General features: G+C 41.0%; 1 protein-coding gene across 1 annotated transcript in view; it reads left to right on the top strand.

Annotated features, from left to right (window-relative positions):
• Positions 1–254: 254 nt before the first annotated feature.
• Positions 255–14,849, top strand: part of RCAN2 (regulator of calcineurin 2) — a 218,642-nt gene continuing 204,047 nt past the window's right edge. Inside the window, exon 1 of the mRNA XM_034647998.1 lies at positions 255–481. Coding sequence (XP_034503889.1) covers positions 257–481 — 225 coding nt within the window. The 5' untranslated portion in view covers positions 255–256. The remainder of the gene's footprint in view (positions 482–14,849) is intronic.

Here is a 14,849-nt window from a genome sequence, read left to right as displayed (position 1 = left end):
ATTCATATCTTGGATAAGTAGGTTTTTTTGACCGTAGAGCTGGCTGGATTGTTGCCTGGAGGCAGAGCTGGATGGGAAATAGTGACTCAGAGATCAAGAGGGTAATGTGAACTTTCTGGGTCTTCCCCCTTCTCATAGTCCCTGCTTCTCATCACACTCCCCTGCTCTGCCCCACACTCTAGAACTGTGGCCTTAGAACCAAGTGTGAAGGAATCAATGTCTACTCTAACACATCTCCGTCTTTGTGTCCTCAGGAATGAGGGGAGAATCCTACTTCATTGGAATGAGGAGCCTGGGGCAGCAGGGGCACATCCCAGAGGATGGAGGACTTTTCTTGCTCTGCTGCATAGACAGAGACTGGGCTGTCACTCGGTGTTTTGCAGAGGAAGCCTTTCAAGCAATCACTGACTTCAATGACCTCCCCAACTCATTGTTTGCATGCAACGTTCACCAGTCAGTGTTTGAAGGAGAAGAGAGCAAGGTAATGAGCCTTTTCTGCTTTGGAATCATGGGGAGACGTGACATTATCCCAAAATATTTCTATGGCATATTTGTGATTGATGTTTTGAAGTTTTGGAAAATGTGTGGTTGGCTCTATTCTTGTCATGCTTAGCAGGAGGAGAGAAGCCTATTTTGTTATCAACTAATTGTGACAAGATTGTAGATGTTGAATGAATCCCATCCTCGGAGACTCACAGGCCTATCTAACAGAGCAAGTGGTGTTAGGACTAACGATTGCAGGAGATACAGCTTGGGCTAGGAAGCAGATGTTGTTAAAAAAACGTTTTATTTTTTCCTATTCTGCCAAAACCATGATTTGCCTTTCTCAGAATGGTACAAGCTCTCTTGCACCCCTACCCATCCTGCAGTCTGATGAGTATTCCTAACATAGCTGTGATCTGAGTCCCACAGGCGTTATTAGAAAGGTAAGTTGGCTGGTCATCTGAGTCCTGCTTTGCTCAGTGACACCACATAGGGTGGAATTGTTAAGTGTGTGGTAAGAAGTTGAGTAAAAGTGGTTGATTTGAAATGACTGGGGAATGAGGTGGTCTGTGTACAAGTATTTTCCAGAAAATGAAGCTTCTCATTTTAAGAAACAAACTTGTTTCAATGTAAGTATTCTTGGAAATCAGAGTTAAATATTCTGCTTGGAGATCTTTTTAAAGTTCATTTTAGATTTCTCTGACCTTTTTAGTGGGATTTCTGAATTGATCAAACCTTCCCTGTGGATTTCTAATTGCAAACATCCACTATTATAGTATATTATAAAACATAGGCAACTTTTCTTGGGGGGAAGGGCCTTTTTTCCTAAACTATAGTAAATGCTTTGGTATGAGATGTAAGAGTAGGATTTATGATTGCCATTTCACAAACTTGGGCTGATTTTGCCAATTGCTGAACTCCAAAATCCTTTGCCTGAAAACAATTACTGGAGAAGTCTTTTTTTTTTTTTTAACCTGGATTTTATTGGTTTTGTAAGCAATTCGGATAGCCTGGAGGATTAGGAATTATCAAGATAGTTTAATATTGATACTACTTTGGAGTTGAACTTTAAAATGATAGGCTAAAAATAGCTTGAAATCCAAGGCCTTAGATATGATTAGAACCTCCAATGTTGTGATCCCTTGACTATTTGAAGTAAGAAAATGGCACATGATCTCTTTGAAAGAAACTGGGAATTTTGCTCTTGGATTATAACCAGTTTATAACACAGATTATAATTTACTCAGAGCCAGTAATTCCACCCCCCTGTCGTGAAATCTATCTGACATAAACTATGAAACAAGATTCTCCGTTTTCTCATTTTGTCATCTGTTTATCTAAATTAATCAACAATTAGAAGGATTTTCCTTAGAGGGCAAAAGAGGATTTTGATTCTTTCCTGATTAAATACTTCCTGGTGGACTGAAACAGTAAAACCTTATCCCATTCTGGAGCTCTGCTCAAGCATGACGATCTACTGAACCAGGTTTGGTTATCTAGTAAGACAGAAGCTTGGGGAGAGTTCCCGCATCTGTTCTGATACTCTGATCTGTGATTGAAACATGGATTACAAAATACTGTCATTTAATTTGTGTACAAAGTTGGTACATTGCAGCTTGACCAAAAGTATTTGGCTTTAAAATGACCTCAATAAAATATTGAGTTGAAATCAACAAGATGTAGTTCAATGGAGCCAGTTTCAAATTATTTAGACCACATTGTTATAGCCAAGGAGATGAATTTTATAATTGGCCAATGTCTGCATACTTGGACTTATTAAATCAGATGGAAATTCTTCTACCTTGGTATGATTTTATAGCCCTCATTTGAGGAAAGTCTATAGGATATCAAATAATCTGATCTAGATTCAATTTTGATTCAACTACATATACTAACTCTATATACGTGGTTAAGGATGACAAAGCAAGATGATAAGATACCAAATGAGTTGACAGTAGCAAGGAGGCATGATCACGGGACACTAGAAAAAATGGTTTTGGGGAGCCTTGGGGCCCCTCATTTTCCCTGCCACATCTTTTTCTTTAAGTTCCAGACCTTTATAGTCTTCTATTTACCTCCGTTGTTTTTCACTATCTTAACAAAACTCACTTGTTTTGTATGCCAATCTCTCAGGAAATTCTTTCCACAATGTTCAAAGGTCATGCATCTAAATCACAAAGGCTTATGATCATTGTCTTTCTCAAAGGGTGGACATTTTAGGCTCTGTGCTAAGTTGGTGAAGAGATATTTTTAGGTAGAGGGAAAAAGAACGAGAAGCATTTCTAGCACTCCTGCATTTGCCCATGGACAAAGCCGGCCATGGTGATGTTCTAAGATATTTGGCCTTGGGAAGAAGATGCACTTAGCATCCTAGAGTTATATCAGGGAGATAAGACGTTAGAAATGATGCTTAGTATTCATTTCAGAGGTCCAGGTGGGTAGGTGGCAACCTACGGAACTTGTTTAGGCAGAGTCCTTTCTTTCTTGGCGCAGTCTACTTCCGGTTCATTGTTTCTTGGTATTGATGGACTATAGTTTAGATTGTTTCTTGCAGTTACTATAAAGCATACATTTTAACTTCTTTAGCTGGGTAGGAATTAAAGCTTTTGCTCTCTGACTATCCTGAATGAGTCTTGTACCAATCTCCTCTCTGTCTTTCCACCTGTCTGAGACAATTTTTCTGAGCCCTTTTCCTTTTTGAACTAATTTGGAAGCCTCTATATTGGACTGTTAATATAGGTAACACCATAGGATATGATCTTATTATGCTTGTTTCTGTTTACCAAAGTAATAAATACTCTGAGAAGTTCCTTTCTGCTATCCTATTTATCCTATTCTGACACCTAAAGAACATTTTAAAAACAGCTTTGTGAAAATTGTTCACTCCAATTTTCTGTTAGGCAGAATTCTGTGAGATTATATTTTGATTTGATGCTTTTTGCAAGGAGTGAGCACATACTTCAGAGTGGCTTGTTGTGGTCCAGATGGTTGAGATTTGTTTATATAACACAGAAGAGAACCGGAGCTGGAGGAAATTGGCATCTGCAACCAATAAATGCAGATTGCTGTTTGCATGCTACAGCTTGAAACATAAATATTTTTGTATGAAGCACATTTAGAACTGGGATCTTCGCAGCATGCAACACCTAAAAGTTACTAGGGTTCATTTCCCTTTGGCATGTTCCCCCGGGTTTGCCTTTCTGGATCCAGCTGGGCTACAGAAGCTCATCTTGAGACAGGTAAGGCCGGAGGGATATCCTGGGGGCTGCCCTGCGTCTGTTCTGAAGATAGGTAAGGGTTTGCTCCATGGGATATTGGCATTCACTAGTAGCTAAAGGAGAACAGGGAAACAACCACCATGAAACATTTAGCCAAATGCAATTCAATAAGGAGAAGCCTGACTTAATAATGGCCTCCAAAAATTATGAATTTATTCAGTTTAATAATAATAATGATAATTAGCAATAATAGCAGCGAATACTTATATAGCATATAGCAAGGTGCCAGGCACTCTTCCAAATGCTTTATAACCATTAAAGCCTTTAATTGTCATGAGAACCCAATAAGGGTGGTGTCTTTCTGCTTTTCTACCTCCTGACCATATATCAGAATTGTGTTCCCTGGATCCCTCTGGCTTGTTCTGCCCAGTGTGTAAGCAGAAGAGACCTGGCACTTCCAGGTCAAGTATTTAATTACGAATGTTTGACCCTGCAGAATGTTCCTTTACACTGCTGGGGCAACTGGCATTGTGCCAGGTGGTGCCTGCCCAGGCAGTTCAGGTTGTGGGGTGAGGAGAGTGATGACACAGAGCAGAGTCCTGGCCAGCCCATGAGGAACATGTAACATGACAAGAAAAAAAAAAAAAAGCCTTTGTTGCTTTAAACCCCTGGGATTTGGGGGTTTGTTCTTAGGAGTGTGACTTAGTCTATCTAGGTTGATACAGTAAGTACAAGTCCTCTGGACGTTTAATTCTAGTTCATTACCCACTGTACTTCACCATCTCTAAACTCTACCATGGAAAACAGGTTCTAGAAATAAATTTGGCCATCCACCAGCATGAACATTCAAGTAAAGGAATGTAAGGCAGAGAATTCAGGTAGTTCAATAGCAAGACTCAAGCTAAGCATAAACACATTGGGTCCAAATCAATCCAGTTGTAAATGTGTAACAAAGGATAAACAAGAAGATGATTTACTGTGGTTTAAGTGTCGCTGAAGAAAGGTTAAAAAAATAAAAAATGAAGTGGACTGTGATGACCTGAGGGTGGGAAAATGATAACCAAGCATTTGTTTTAAAAACTACATCAGTTAACAATTAAATTAGATACCACATAATCAAGGAATACTTGCGAGTTTTCACTGTTTTTCTTGTGCTGTTCATCCTTGATAGGTGAAAGTGACATTTACAAATAGCTTTGTTGCTTTAAAGAAGGTCTAAATTGTAAAAAAGACAGTGGGTATCATTGTACTCACTAAGTTATTCCCATTTGTCTTTTCTCTGGCCAATGACTGGGAACCATAATTAGTCACCGCTAATCACTTGGGGGCACCTGCCAGATGAGAGGCCCAGCGTGGGGCAGATTTGAAAGCTGCTGTAGGACATTCCCTGGAACCTTAACCTTTCTTAAAGGGACTGAAATATTCCAGAGGCATATTTACTGTCTTGCTTCTCCACAGCACTGAGTGACCCCCTGGGGCTCGAGCGTCTGACAAGTCACTCTAAATGCCCCACTTAACTACCTGATAATAATTGAGGCAGTGGAAAGAATTAAGCCTGATGCGTACAGAGTTGAGAGTATTTGGTTTCTGTGCCAAAGAGCAGGTAAGCATATATTCTTGATGGCACCTGGGGGAAAACGGCTGCCATGTTCCAATTAGTCAAAGATAATATTAAAGAGGGACAGGAGGCTTTTTTCCCTTCTTGGAAAAATGAAGGTACTTGGAAACCATTTCGGATGGTTTCCATCAGAGCTGCTAGCTTCTACAATGACCCTGTGAATTATGAGAAGGTGTCCCCATGGGCAGAAGCAACTGTAGGACATACTGTCTGAGCCAAGATGGATGAATTTGAAAAAAATGGTGCCCTTTTCCCTGAGCTGAAGGGCCACCCCTGAAGCCCTGAGCAGCTGTGGGTGGCTTGACAGGAGGAGGACAAGCTGGGTTTCATTCTCTACTTTCTTCCCAGGCCAGGAGCGCCTGAAAAGTGCACAAAAGGCGCAACCATCACAGTGGCCATAGTCGTAATGGATAATTTTCAGTTACTTCAAATTTAAAAGGATGTATACATTTAAGGATCACTGTTGAGTCGTGTCGCCTAAGAACTTTCTGTTTTTAAGAGGCAGTTTCAGAGTTGGAGCCCTAGGGAAGGGGCGGGGAGGAACTTTACTATTATTTTTCCTTGCGCCCACCAGCTAAAAATGGCGTTGGCTTCAGCCTACCTTTCTGGACTTCTTTGATTCTGTTCTTAGGTCAGTGGTCTGAAATTCTGGACCTGTCCAGAGCCAACCAGAGAAAGTCAGAGAGTTTGTATACGAACTTTAAAGCAACACCAAGGTATGCTTCACAGCAGGTCTGACATTTAGCTCCATGGATGAGATCAGTGTGATATGGCTGAGCTGAGAGCCGATCGCATTAATATTATGTGACATTTGCTGTATGAGAGTGGGATTATTAGTGTGCTGCTCATGCTTCACTGTTATCTACTCATTGATAATTATCTACCCATTGATAATTTTGCACGTAGTGTTCAACCGTACTCTCCTGCCTTTTAAGAAGAATGGCTGGGGCACCTGGGTGGCACAGTCGTTAAGCGTCTGCCTTTGGCTCAGGGCGTGATCCTGGCATTATGGGATCGAGCCCCACATCAGGCTCCTCCACTGGGAGCCTGCTTCTTCCTCTCCCACTCCCCCTGCTTGTGTTCCCTCTCTCGCTGGCTGTCTCTATCTCTGTCGAATAAATAAATAAAATCTTAAAAAAAAAAAAAAAAAAGAAGAATGGCTGTGTAGAAACAGAACCTGTGTAGTTGTTTTTTTTTTTTTAAAGTTTGATCAGTTTCCGATGATATTTTGGTAATATTTTTTGCTGGGGATGTTTTCTTATACAGCATAACCATTGTTTTAACTGTAAACACCATAATCTTCCATCTGTGTTTTGAGGTGGAGACCCATTGATCAGATACATGACATGGGTAAGATTTTTCATCAAACATGTTGAAATACCATATCTCATACTTTGTTCAGAGCCTACACTTTCCCCCCATATTTGCGGCTATTACTAACTCCAGGTCATTTAGTGTATTATTTATGCATAGAATACACTACCTTGTATGATGCCCTGGTCTTACGTCCCAGCTGGATGATTTCAAGTGTCTCGAGGGCAGTAGAGCAAGCTCATGTTTCTTCTGCACCCTGTAAGCTCTCCCGCAGTCCTGGATATATTGTGGGCACTTACAGAGAGACAGAAGGGTCCTGCGGAAGGACTTTGGATCTAGAAGCTCCTGGGTCCAGATCCTGCCTCTAATGCATACTAGTTTGGTGATCTCGGCCAACTTAACTTCTCTGAATCTCTGTTCTCTCTTTCATAAAATGGGATTAACCATACCTTCTTTGTAGGTTTGTTGTGTGATGAAATGAGTTGAAATGGGTAAGAGAGGTGGCACAATGGTAGGTCTTCTTGGGCAACATTGGTTCCCTTCCTCGTTCTTTTTCGTTCCCCTCCCCACCACCCAGCCTGTGACTGTCTGTCTCTGGTTCCAGGAAGGAAAGAGCTCTTCTAAAGACATGTGCCCAGATGGCCCATGTGCTGTGGAGGTAGGAAGAAACGCTGGATTTAGCCACTCTTTGTAGAATCCTGACGAAGTTGTGCTTTGATAGGCTAGCTGTGGGTTTCAAGAAAGCTTAATGTCAGCCTTTGCCACATGAAAACTCTTTGTGTTTGTTCTAGGATGTTGTTCAGGGCTCCCCAAATAAGGTTCATGTGTTATGTTGCTTTGAGAACATAGTATCGAGAAAACTTTACTTTGGGGAGCTGGTATTTTTCTCACTAGGAAGATTATGTAACTTACATGTTTGTTTGTTTGTTTGTTTAGCTTCCAGGAAGCTCAAATTAAAAATTAATACTCAGTCATGGCTATTGTATTTATTCTTGGTGGTCTTGATACTCTGTTTCTTTTGTAGTAACCTAATTATGCATTGGTATAATGCAAGAACAACATTTTCTGAATTCTCTCTTCAAACTTTGCTCATATTTTTACGAGAACTTTAACAATTGTCTTTAAACATATAAGGAGGCTGGTCAGGAGTCATGAAGGGTATATTTTGCAGATGTCTTAAATTCCACTATGAATAGAAAAAAAATCGCCAAAATTAGTAGATTATATATTTTTAGAATAATGCATACACATCTTTCTGCTATAATTCATATTGTTTGGAAGAATGGTTTTAACATATCTTCAAGGAAAACAGGACGGGGCGCCTGGGTGGCACAGGGGTTAAGCGTCTGCCTTCGGCTCAGGGCGTGATCCCGGCGTTATGGGATCGAGCCCCACATCAAGGCTCCTCTGCTATGAGCGCTTCTTCCTCTCCCCCTCCCCCTGCTTGTGTTCCCTCTCTCGCTAGCTGTCTCTATCTCTGTCAAATAAATAAATTAAAAAAAAAAAAAAGAAAACAGGTAACATGGAAATCACAGTTAACAACACATTCCACTGCACATGTGGGCTACGTGTATTTAGAAAAGCACCTGGTCACATAACAAGACCTTCAGCTTGACTCTTAAATCTGATTTTTATTCTAATATTTAATTGGTGAGAAAACAAACACATACAAGCCATTTGAGGATACATGTATTTAAGTTTGAGCTTCTAACTTATCAGTCTAGTTTTGACTCCTCAAAGCCCAGAGCCAAATTATTTCATGGGAAGGTACTGTGATTTCAATGCCTGCTCCTTGAGAATTGTATTCTCCCCTTCAAATAGTTTATATTCCTTCTTGGCACTACATTCTCTCCAGTTGTAAAGCTTGGACCAGAATTGCATATTAAATTTATCGCTATGTGGATGAAGTTCAAGGCTTTGCAAGGAGCATAGAAGAAAAGAGTTTAGCACTTCAAATAGCTTCTTTCAAAATTTTCAGAGGAATGAATCTTCAATGTGAAAAATTTGGCACCGGTAACTAGCTTTCGTTAAATCTGCTTCTTACCCCTAGTCTTGCTCTAAATGTGGGAGTCGGGAGGGTGGAGTCATCATGATTCAGAAAGAAGGGGGAAAGTGAGTGTACGTTTGGTTTCCTAGCCCTGCCCTTGCCCTGCTTCTTGTTGATAACTGGGCTCTCAGCTTCATTGGGGTTGTCTTTCTGCTAAAGAAACTTCTCTGAGTTTACATATCTAAGCAATCAAGGACTCTTTCAAAAGGACTTTGGGTATCACTGATAGCACTTTCTTTGCAATGTTTTGAGTGATTGGCAAAGCCTTGGTATAAAGGGTGGATTTGAAGTTGTGGAAACAAATTTAGAGCCATGCTTGGTGATTCAGGGGGGCAACCAACCCTAGTAAAATAATTTTTATTTAAAAGCAACATACACAAAACACCATAGTAAAAAATAGCTACAAAATAATAATCTTCATTTGGAGATTGGGACTGGACTTCGGGGAATTCCAGAAATAATGAAAGCATTGCTGCAACAAGGTCACCTTTTTGAAAAAGAAAGTCTTACGTGTAAGATCTAGTGTATTAAATAGGATGCAGGGTTTTTTTTGTTTGTTTGTTTTTGTTTGTTTGTTTGTTTTATTGTATCTATTTATAATGTACCCAGCCCTGATTCTCAAACCCCTGTCTCTGGCTTTGTTTCCTGCTGAACAGAGCAAGCCTTAAGAACAAATACATTGAGTCTGTGATATTGGGAACATCCTGTTCCCAAGTGTCTCATACAGTGCTCTATAGTCTTTTGGAGTTGAAGATTATTTTTTTTCCATTTTTAAAAAATTCATTTGGCCAACATATAGCGCATCATTAGTTTCAGAGGTAGAGTTCAGTAATGCGTAAGTTGCTTATAACACCCAGTGCTCATCACATCACATGCCCTCTTTAATGCCCATCACCCAGTTACCCCATCCCCCACTCCCCTCCCCTCCAGCAACCCTCAGTTTGTTGCCTGTAGTCAAGACTCTCTCATGGTTTGCCTCCCTCTCTGATTATTTTCCATCAGTTTTCCCTCCCTTCCCTATGATCCTCTTTGCTGTTTCTTATATTCCACATATGAGTGAAACCATAAGATAATTATCCTTCTCTGATTGACTTATTTCACTCAGCATAATACCCTCCAGTTCCATCCATGTTGATGTATGTGGTAAGTATTTATCCTTTCTGATGGCTGAGTAATATTCTATTACACACGCGCGCACACACACACACACACACACACACCCACCCTGCACCTTCTTTATCCATTCATCTGTTGACGGGCATCTCAGCTCTTTCCATAGTTTGGCTATTGTGGACATTGCTGCTATAAACATTGGGGTGCAGGTGTTCCTTCAGATCTTGACTACATTTGTATCTTTAGAGATTATTTTCTGATCAAGAATTCCCTTTTTAGTGAACCTAAAAGAGATATTATATCCTAAGATATACTTAAAATATATCCTAAGATATACAATCTACATACCCAGGGAAGGGCAGTGAGTCATAAGTATGATGGCCAGGAGAGAGTACTGCATTAATTGAGAAACAAAGGCAGAAGAAAAACTTTTAAATTTCTTTCCTACTTACAGCCCATTGACAAGTCCTTGAAATAAGCAGAGTGACATTCCTCTAGGAACTCAGCTGCCTAGGTATTAATACTTTGCTAAGGGCAAAAGGCAATCTTAGCCCAACCCCCAGGATACTATAATAAATCTACTCAAATAAAAATTCTTTTGGAAACTTCCTTTATCTCGACCCCCCACCCCCAAGACACATGTTGGCAATCATCCTCCAAGCATATGACTCACTGATATACATCTGAAGGATTTCATGACTGAGGGTTTACTAAACAGTAATAAATGATGTTTTCTTCAAAATAGCTAACCCCCTCAGGATCCTGGAATCCTTGTTTCCAAAATACCTGGGAGGCTTATGCTATCCCTAACCTCCTTCCAACTTGAAAATATATCATGGGCCACTCCTCATGACCCCAGTGCAGCTCTTTCGGCCCACGGGTCCTGCCCCCATGCTTTCATAAAACCACCTTTTTGCACCAAAGACGTCTCAAGAATTCTTTCTTGGCCATCTGCTTCGAACACTAACACCTTTCCTACATCATTCATCAGTCTACTCAATCCAGCTGTCAACTTTTAAACAATTATTGAATATCTACCATGTCCCAAACATTGCTCTTGGCGACTGAGGGTACAAAAATGAATGAGGTGCGAGCCCTCATGAAGCTTAATGTTTCCTGGGGTTTGATAATGATAGCACAGGTCAGGTGAAGCGAGAGACGGAGGTGGATACTGTATACATAGGAGCACAGGGGAGGGGCACACCTAAGAGGGGAGAGAGAAGCCTCTGGCGTATTTTTTTTTTTTTAAAGATTTTATTTATTTATTTGACAGAGAGAGACAGCCAGCGAGAGAGGAAACACAAGCAGGGGGAGTGGGAGGGGAAGAAGCAGGCTCATAGCAGAGGAGCCTGATGTGGGGCTCGATCCCATAGTGCTGGGATCACGCCCTGAGCCGAAGGCAGACGCTTAACGACTGCACCACCCAGGTGCCCCCGTATGTTTTTGTTTTTTTGTTTTGAGCCCCTGCCTTGCCCCTGTACAGCAGTCTGGACCCAAACGGACCCATCCTTTGTGATACAGCGTGCTGGCTGCGGTGACCTGAGGACAGACTTTTCAGCCTGCCTCTTGTGTAATCGGCATTGTTGTCCTGTCTCACGGGCCCTGTTTCGAAAGGACAGCTAACGTGCGTGGGTGGCAGAGGGAAAGAATGGACTCTGACTCTGGCAGGGGCTTCCTCAACGAGCGAACCAGGCCACCATGACACGAGACACGTGTATGGAATATTCTATATGTGACCCACGTGTCCTAATTTTCTCCTTCAGTGTGTGAAATTTTTGCTTTCCTCAGAAGGTGAGCTGTGAGCTTGCTTATTTTAAAAGCTGCAACCTGTGAGGAGAGAGGGTGTTCTTTGACAACATTACATCATTGAAGCCTCTAGGTGTTGAGTCATCATTATTTTTAGGCAGCTCCATGCTTTTTTTGGTTGTTCTAAGAATAGCCCTTGTGTCTGGACTCTACAGAAAGTCACCTCAATAAAGATCCTGTCACCACTCCACAGCTGGAATGGAATGCTTTCTTAATTGCCAGATTGAGGGCACACTCTTTAGAATTTTACCTCCCAAACATTCTGCATTTTTAGGTTTTCCGTAGTCAACACGATGACTTTGTCAGGAGCTGTCACTTAAATTTTGTCAGCCCTTTGTCGAACCTACTTATTGTTGTAAACAACACCACAAACAACAAAATAAAAAGCCTTCCTTCCCGAAGGGCTGGCTCCTTACTGTCTTTACTCAATGCCCACTTTGGTTGGCGAATGCCTTCATCCGTGACTTTACCCAGTTTTGAAACATTTCAAGACATATTTCCATGCCTTGTGTTTTATGGATTAAGCGGCTTTAGGTCCCTCACGTTAGGAACAGGGTCGAGGGTGCTGCTGTTGGCATCTATGCAGGATCAACTAAAAGCAGCCAAAATAAATGTTATTATAGCCTGTTAAACTAAATAAGCATATAAATTGTAAAACCGTATTAGAACTTGATGACAGGGCAATAAAAAGGACTGAGCAAGCTTAGAAATGGAACTCTGTGGGTCAATATAGAGGCTGGCTTTCCCATTGCCTATTCAGAGCATATGCCCAAATATGATCAATTTATTTTCTGTGGCACTTTTAAGCCCATAGGAGTACTAATGGCTGTGAGCATAGCCAAATGCTATTCGAACTGAAGCATAAAGGGAAGCAACTGTGTGGAATAAAATGAGCCAGTTGTTTAATATCATAGGCTAGTGTACCTTTTTTTTTTTTTAAGATTTATTTATTTATTTATTAGACAAAGACAGCCAGCGAGAGAGGGAACACAAGCAGGGGGAGTGGGAGAGGAAGAAGCAGGCTCCTAGTGGAGGAGCCTGATGTGGGGCTTGATCCCGGAACACCAGGATCTCGCCCTGAGCCCAAGGCAGACGCTTAATGACTGCACCACCCAGGCGCCCCAGGCTAGTGTAGCTTTTGTGTCTGGAGGTGACAGAAGGGCAGTCACGCGATCTGTGTCTATGTATGGCTGAAAGCACCAGGGTTGGTGTGATGGGCTTGCTGGGAAGACAGCTTTGTTTTGAGCCACCGACAGGGTCGGTTCTTCTTGAATTATCACAGACCTCAAAACCCTCCCCACATGGGCCATCCTGTCTCTAGCACAGTGATTAAGAGAGAGGGGCTCTAGCATCTATTAGCCTGGTCTAAAACCCAGTTCCCCTGCTTGTCATTTGCATGATCATGGGCAGTTTATTGAACCTTTTAAACCTCAGCGTCTTCACCGATAAAGCATCAAATAGTAGTATTTACCTCATAGGTTTGTTGTGAAGATGTAAGTGATATAATCCATGATGCCTTGATCACAGTAACCGCAAGTGTTGGCTAGTCCTAATAATTTCTGCCCATCAGTCTGATCGTCTGCATTTGGCATCATTTAAAACTCCTAGGACTTCTTTGCTTTCCTTATCTTATGGTTGTTGCATAAGGTCATCAAGAAGCAGGGCACTGGTCAGCCCGCATTGTCTATTCCCTCTGCCCCTAGAAGAGCCTCTAAGTCAAGATCAGGGGTAAATGAGATGACTTTCTTTTGGAACCGGAACAAATCCCGGTTTATTCACAAGAACCAGCCCGGAGGAAACCTCATTAGCTCTCTCTCCTACATACAGTGTCTTGAACAGCCATACAGGACTTTATCGCCCCAGTACATTGTCAGTCCTGAATTATCGTTCTCCTAACACCTACTGGAAAGCTTCATTTTCTTTCATGTTGAATGTCAAGTAAAAAAGACTAGCCCTAGTCATTTGGTATTCCACTGATACACCTCAATGAGAAGCCTGATGCATGTTGGACTTGACGTTGCAGTCTGAACAACGTCCTTAGAAGTTTGTTGAAAAGACAAGTGAGTTTTGCCTTCAAGATTTTCTTCACATGTGGTCTATCTTTTCATCAGTTTCCAGAGAAAACTGGATTGGTCGACCGGGCCTTCTTTGTGAGTAATTACAGTCATTTCAGATTTTAATTTCAGGAAACAGTAGTCGACTGAATACGAGATATTTGTCATTGTTGGTGTTTCATCCTTACTTGTAGCAAATTTCCAGTATGTGTTAATTGCGATTGGCAATGTAAGTGGGCCCAATTACTTTAGAAGGGATTAACATTTACATTAGAAAGAGAAGGTAAATGAGAAAATTAGAATATGATTTTTTTTTTCATATTCATTAAGTACTTTAAGAGTTTTGCTTGGAAGATTCTTCACTTAATCCAAGCATATTTTTCTGAAGAAAATAGTACAGGAAACATCATCACAAAATAGATGAATGAAAAGTGGCATTTCTGTGGAAGAGAAACATCATTATAAAGAAGATTTAAATTTGTGTGAATGACTTTGTTACAACTTAAAGAAGTGATTTAAAAAAAGTAATTCTCTAGAGAATCCTATACAATTGATATAGACAGAATGATAGTTTATGCCGTTTATGGTAACTTTCAAAGTTTCCTCTGGCACAGGTTGTTACTTCTGTAACACTACTAACTGCTTGGCACAAACAGGGTGTGAGGATTTATATTCTGATCTATACAGAAATCTCATTATTAATAAATAATGCATTGCAACAACATATTTCATTGTCAGAGATTTTGTTGCCAGGAATAGACATAATATGGGAGGCATAGAGCCATGGCCTGGTCTAGTTCAGGTTTCTCCACTTTGTCACTACTGACATTTTGATCTGATAATTCTTTGTGTGGGGCTGCCCTGTGCCTTGTAGGGTGTTCACTAACATCCCTGGCCTCTCTACCCACTAGATCCTGGTAGTGTCCCCCCACTCACCCAATACCATCAAGCTTTGTCAGCCAAAAATGTCGCCAGACCTTGCCAAATGTCCCCTGGGGGGTAGAATCACCCCGGGTTCATGAAACACTGGTCTCGGTGATCGTTTCTTTTCTTTTTTCTTTTTTTTTTTAAATTTTTTATTATATTATGATAGTCACCATACAGTACCTCCTTAGTTTTTGATGTAGTGTTCCATGATTCATTGTTTCCGTAACCACAGATTAGAGGAACCGCCTGGGCATTTCTTAATACCAATT

This window comes from Ailuropoda melanoleuca, chromosome 19 (genome assembly GCF_002007445.2).
Source record: "Ailuropoda melanoleuca isolate Jingjing chromosome 19, ASM200744v2, whole genome shotgun sequence".
NCBI lineage: Eukaryota > Metazoa > Chordata > Mammalia > Carnivora > Ursidae > Ailuropoda > Ailuropoda melanoleuca.
This window is presented reverse-complemented; position numbering and strand designations above follow the sequence as displayed.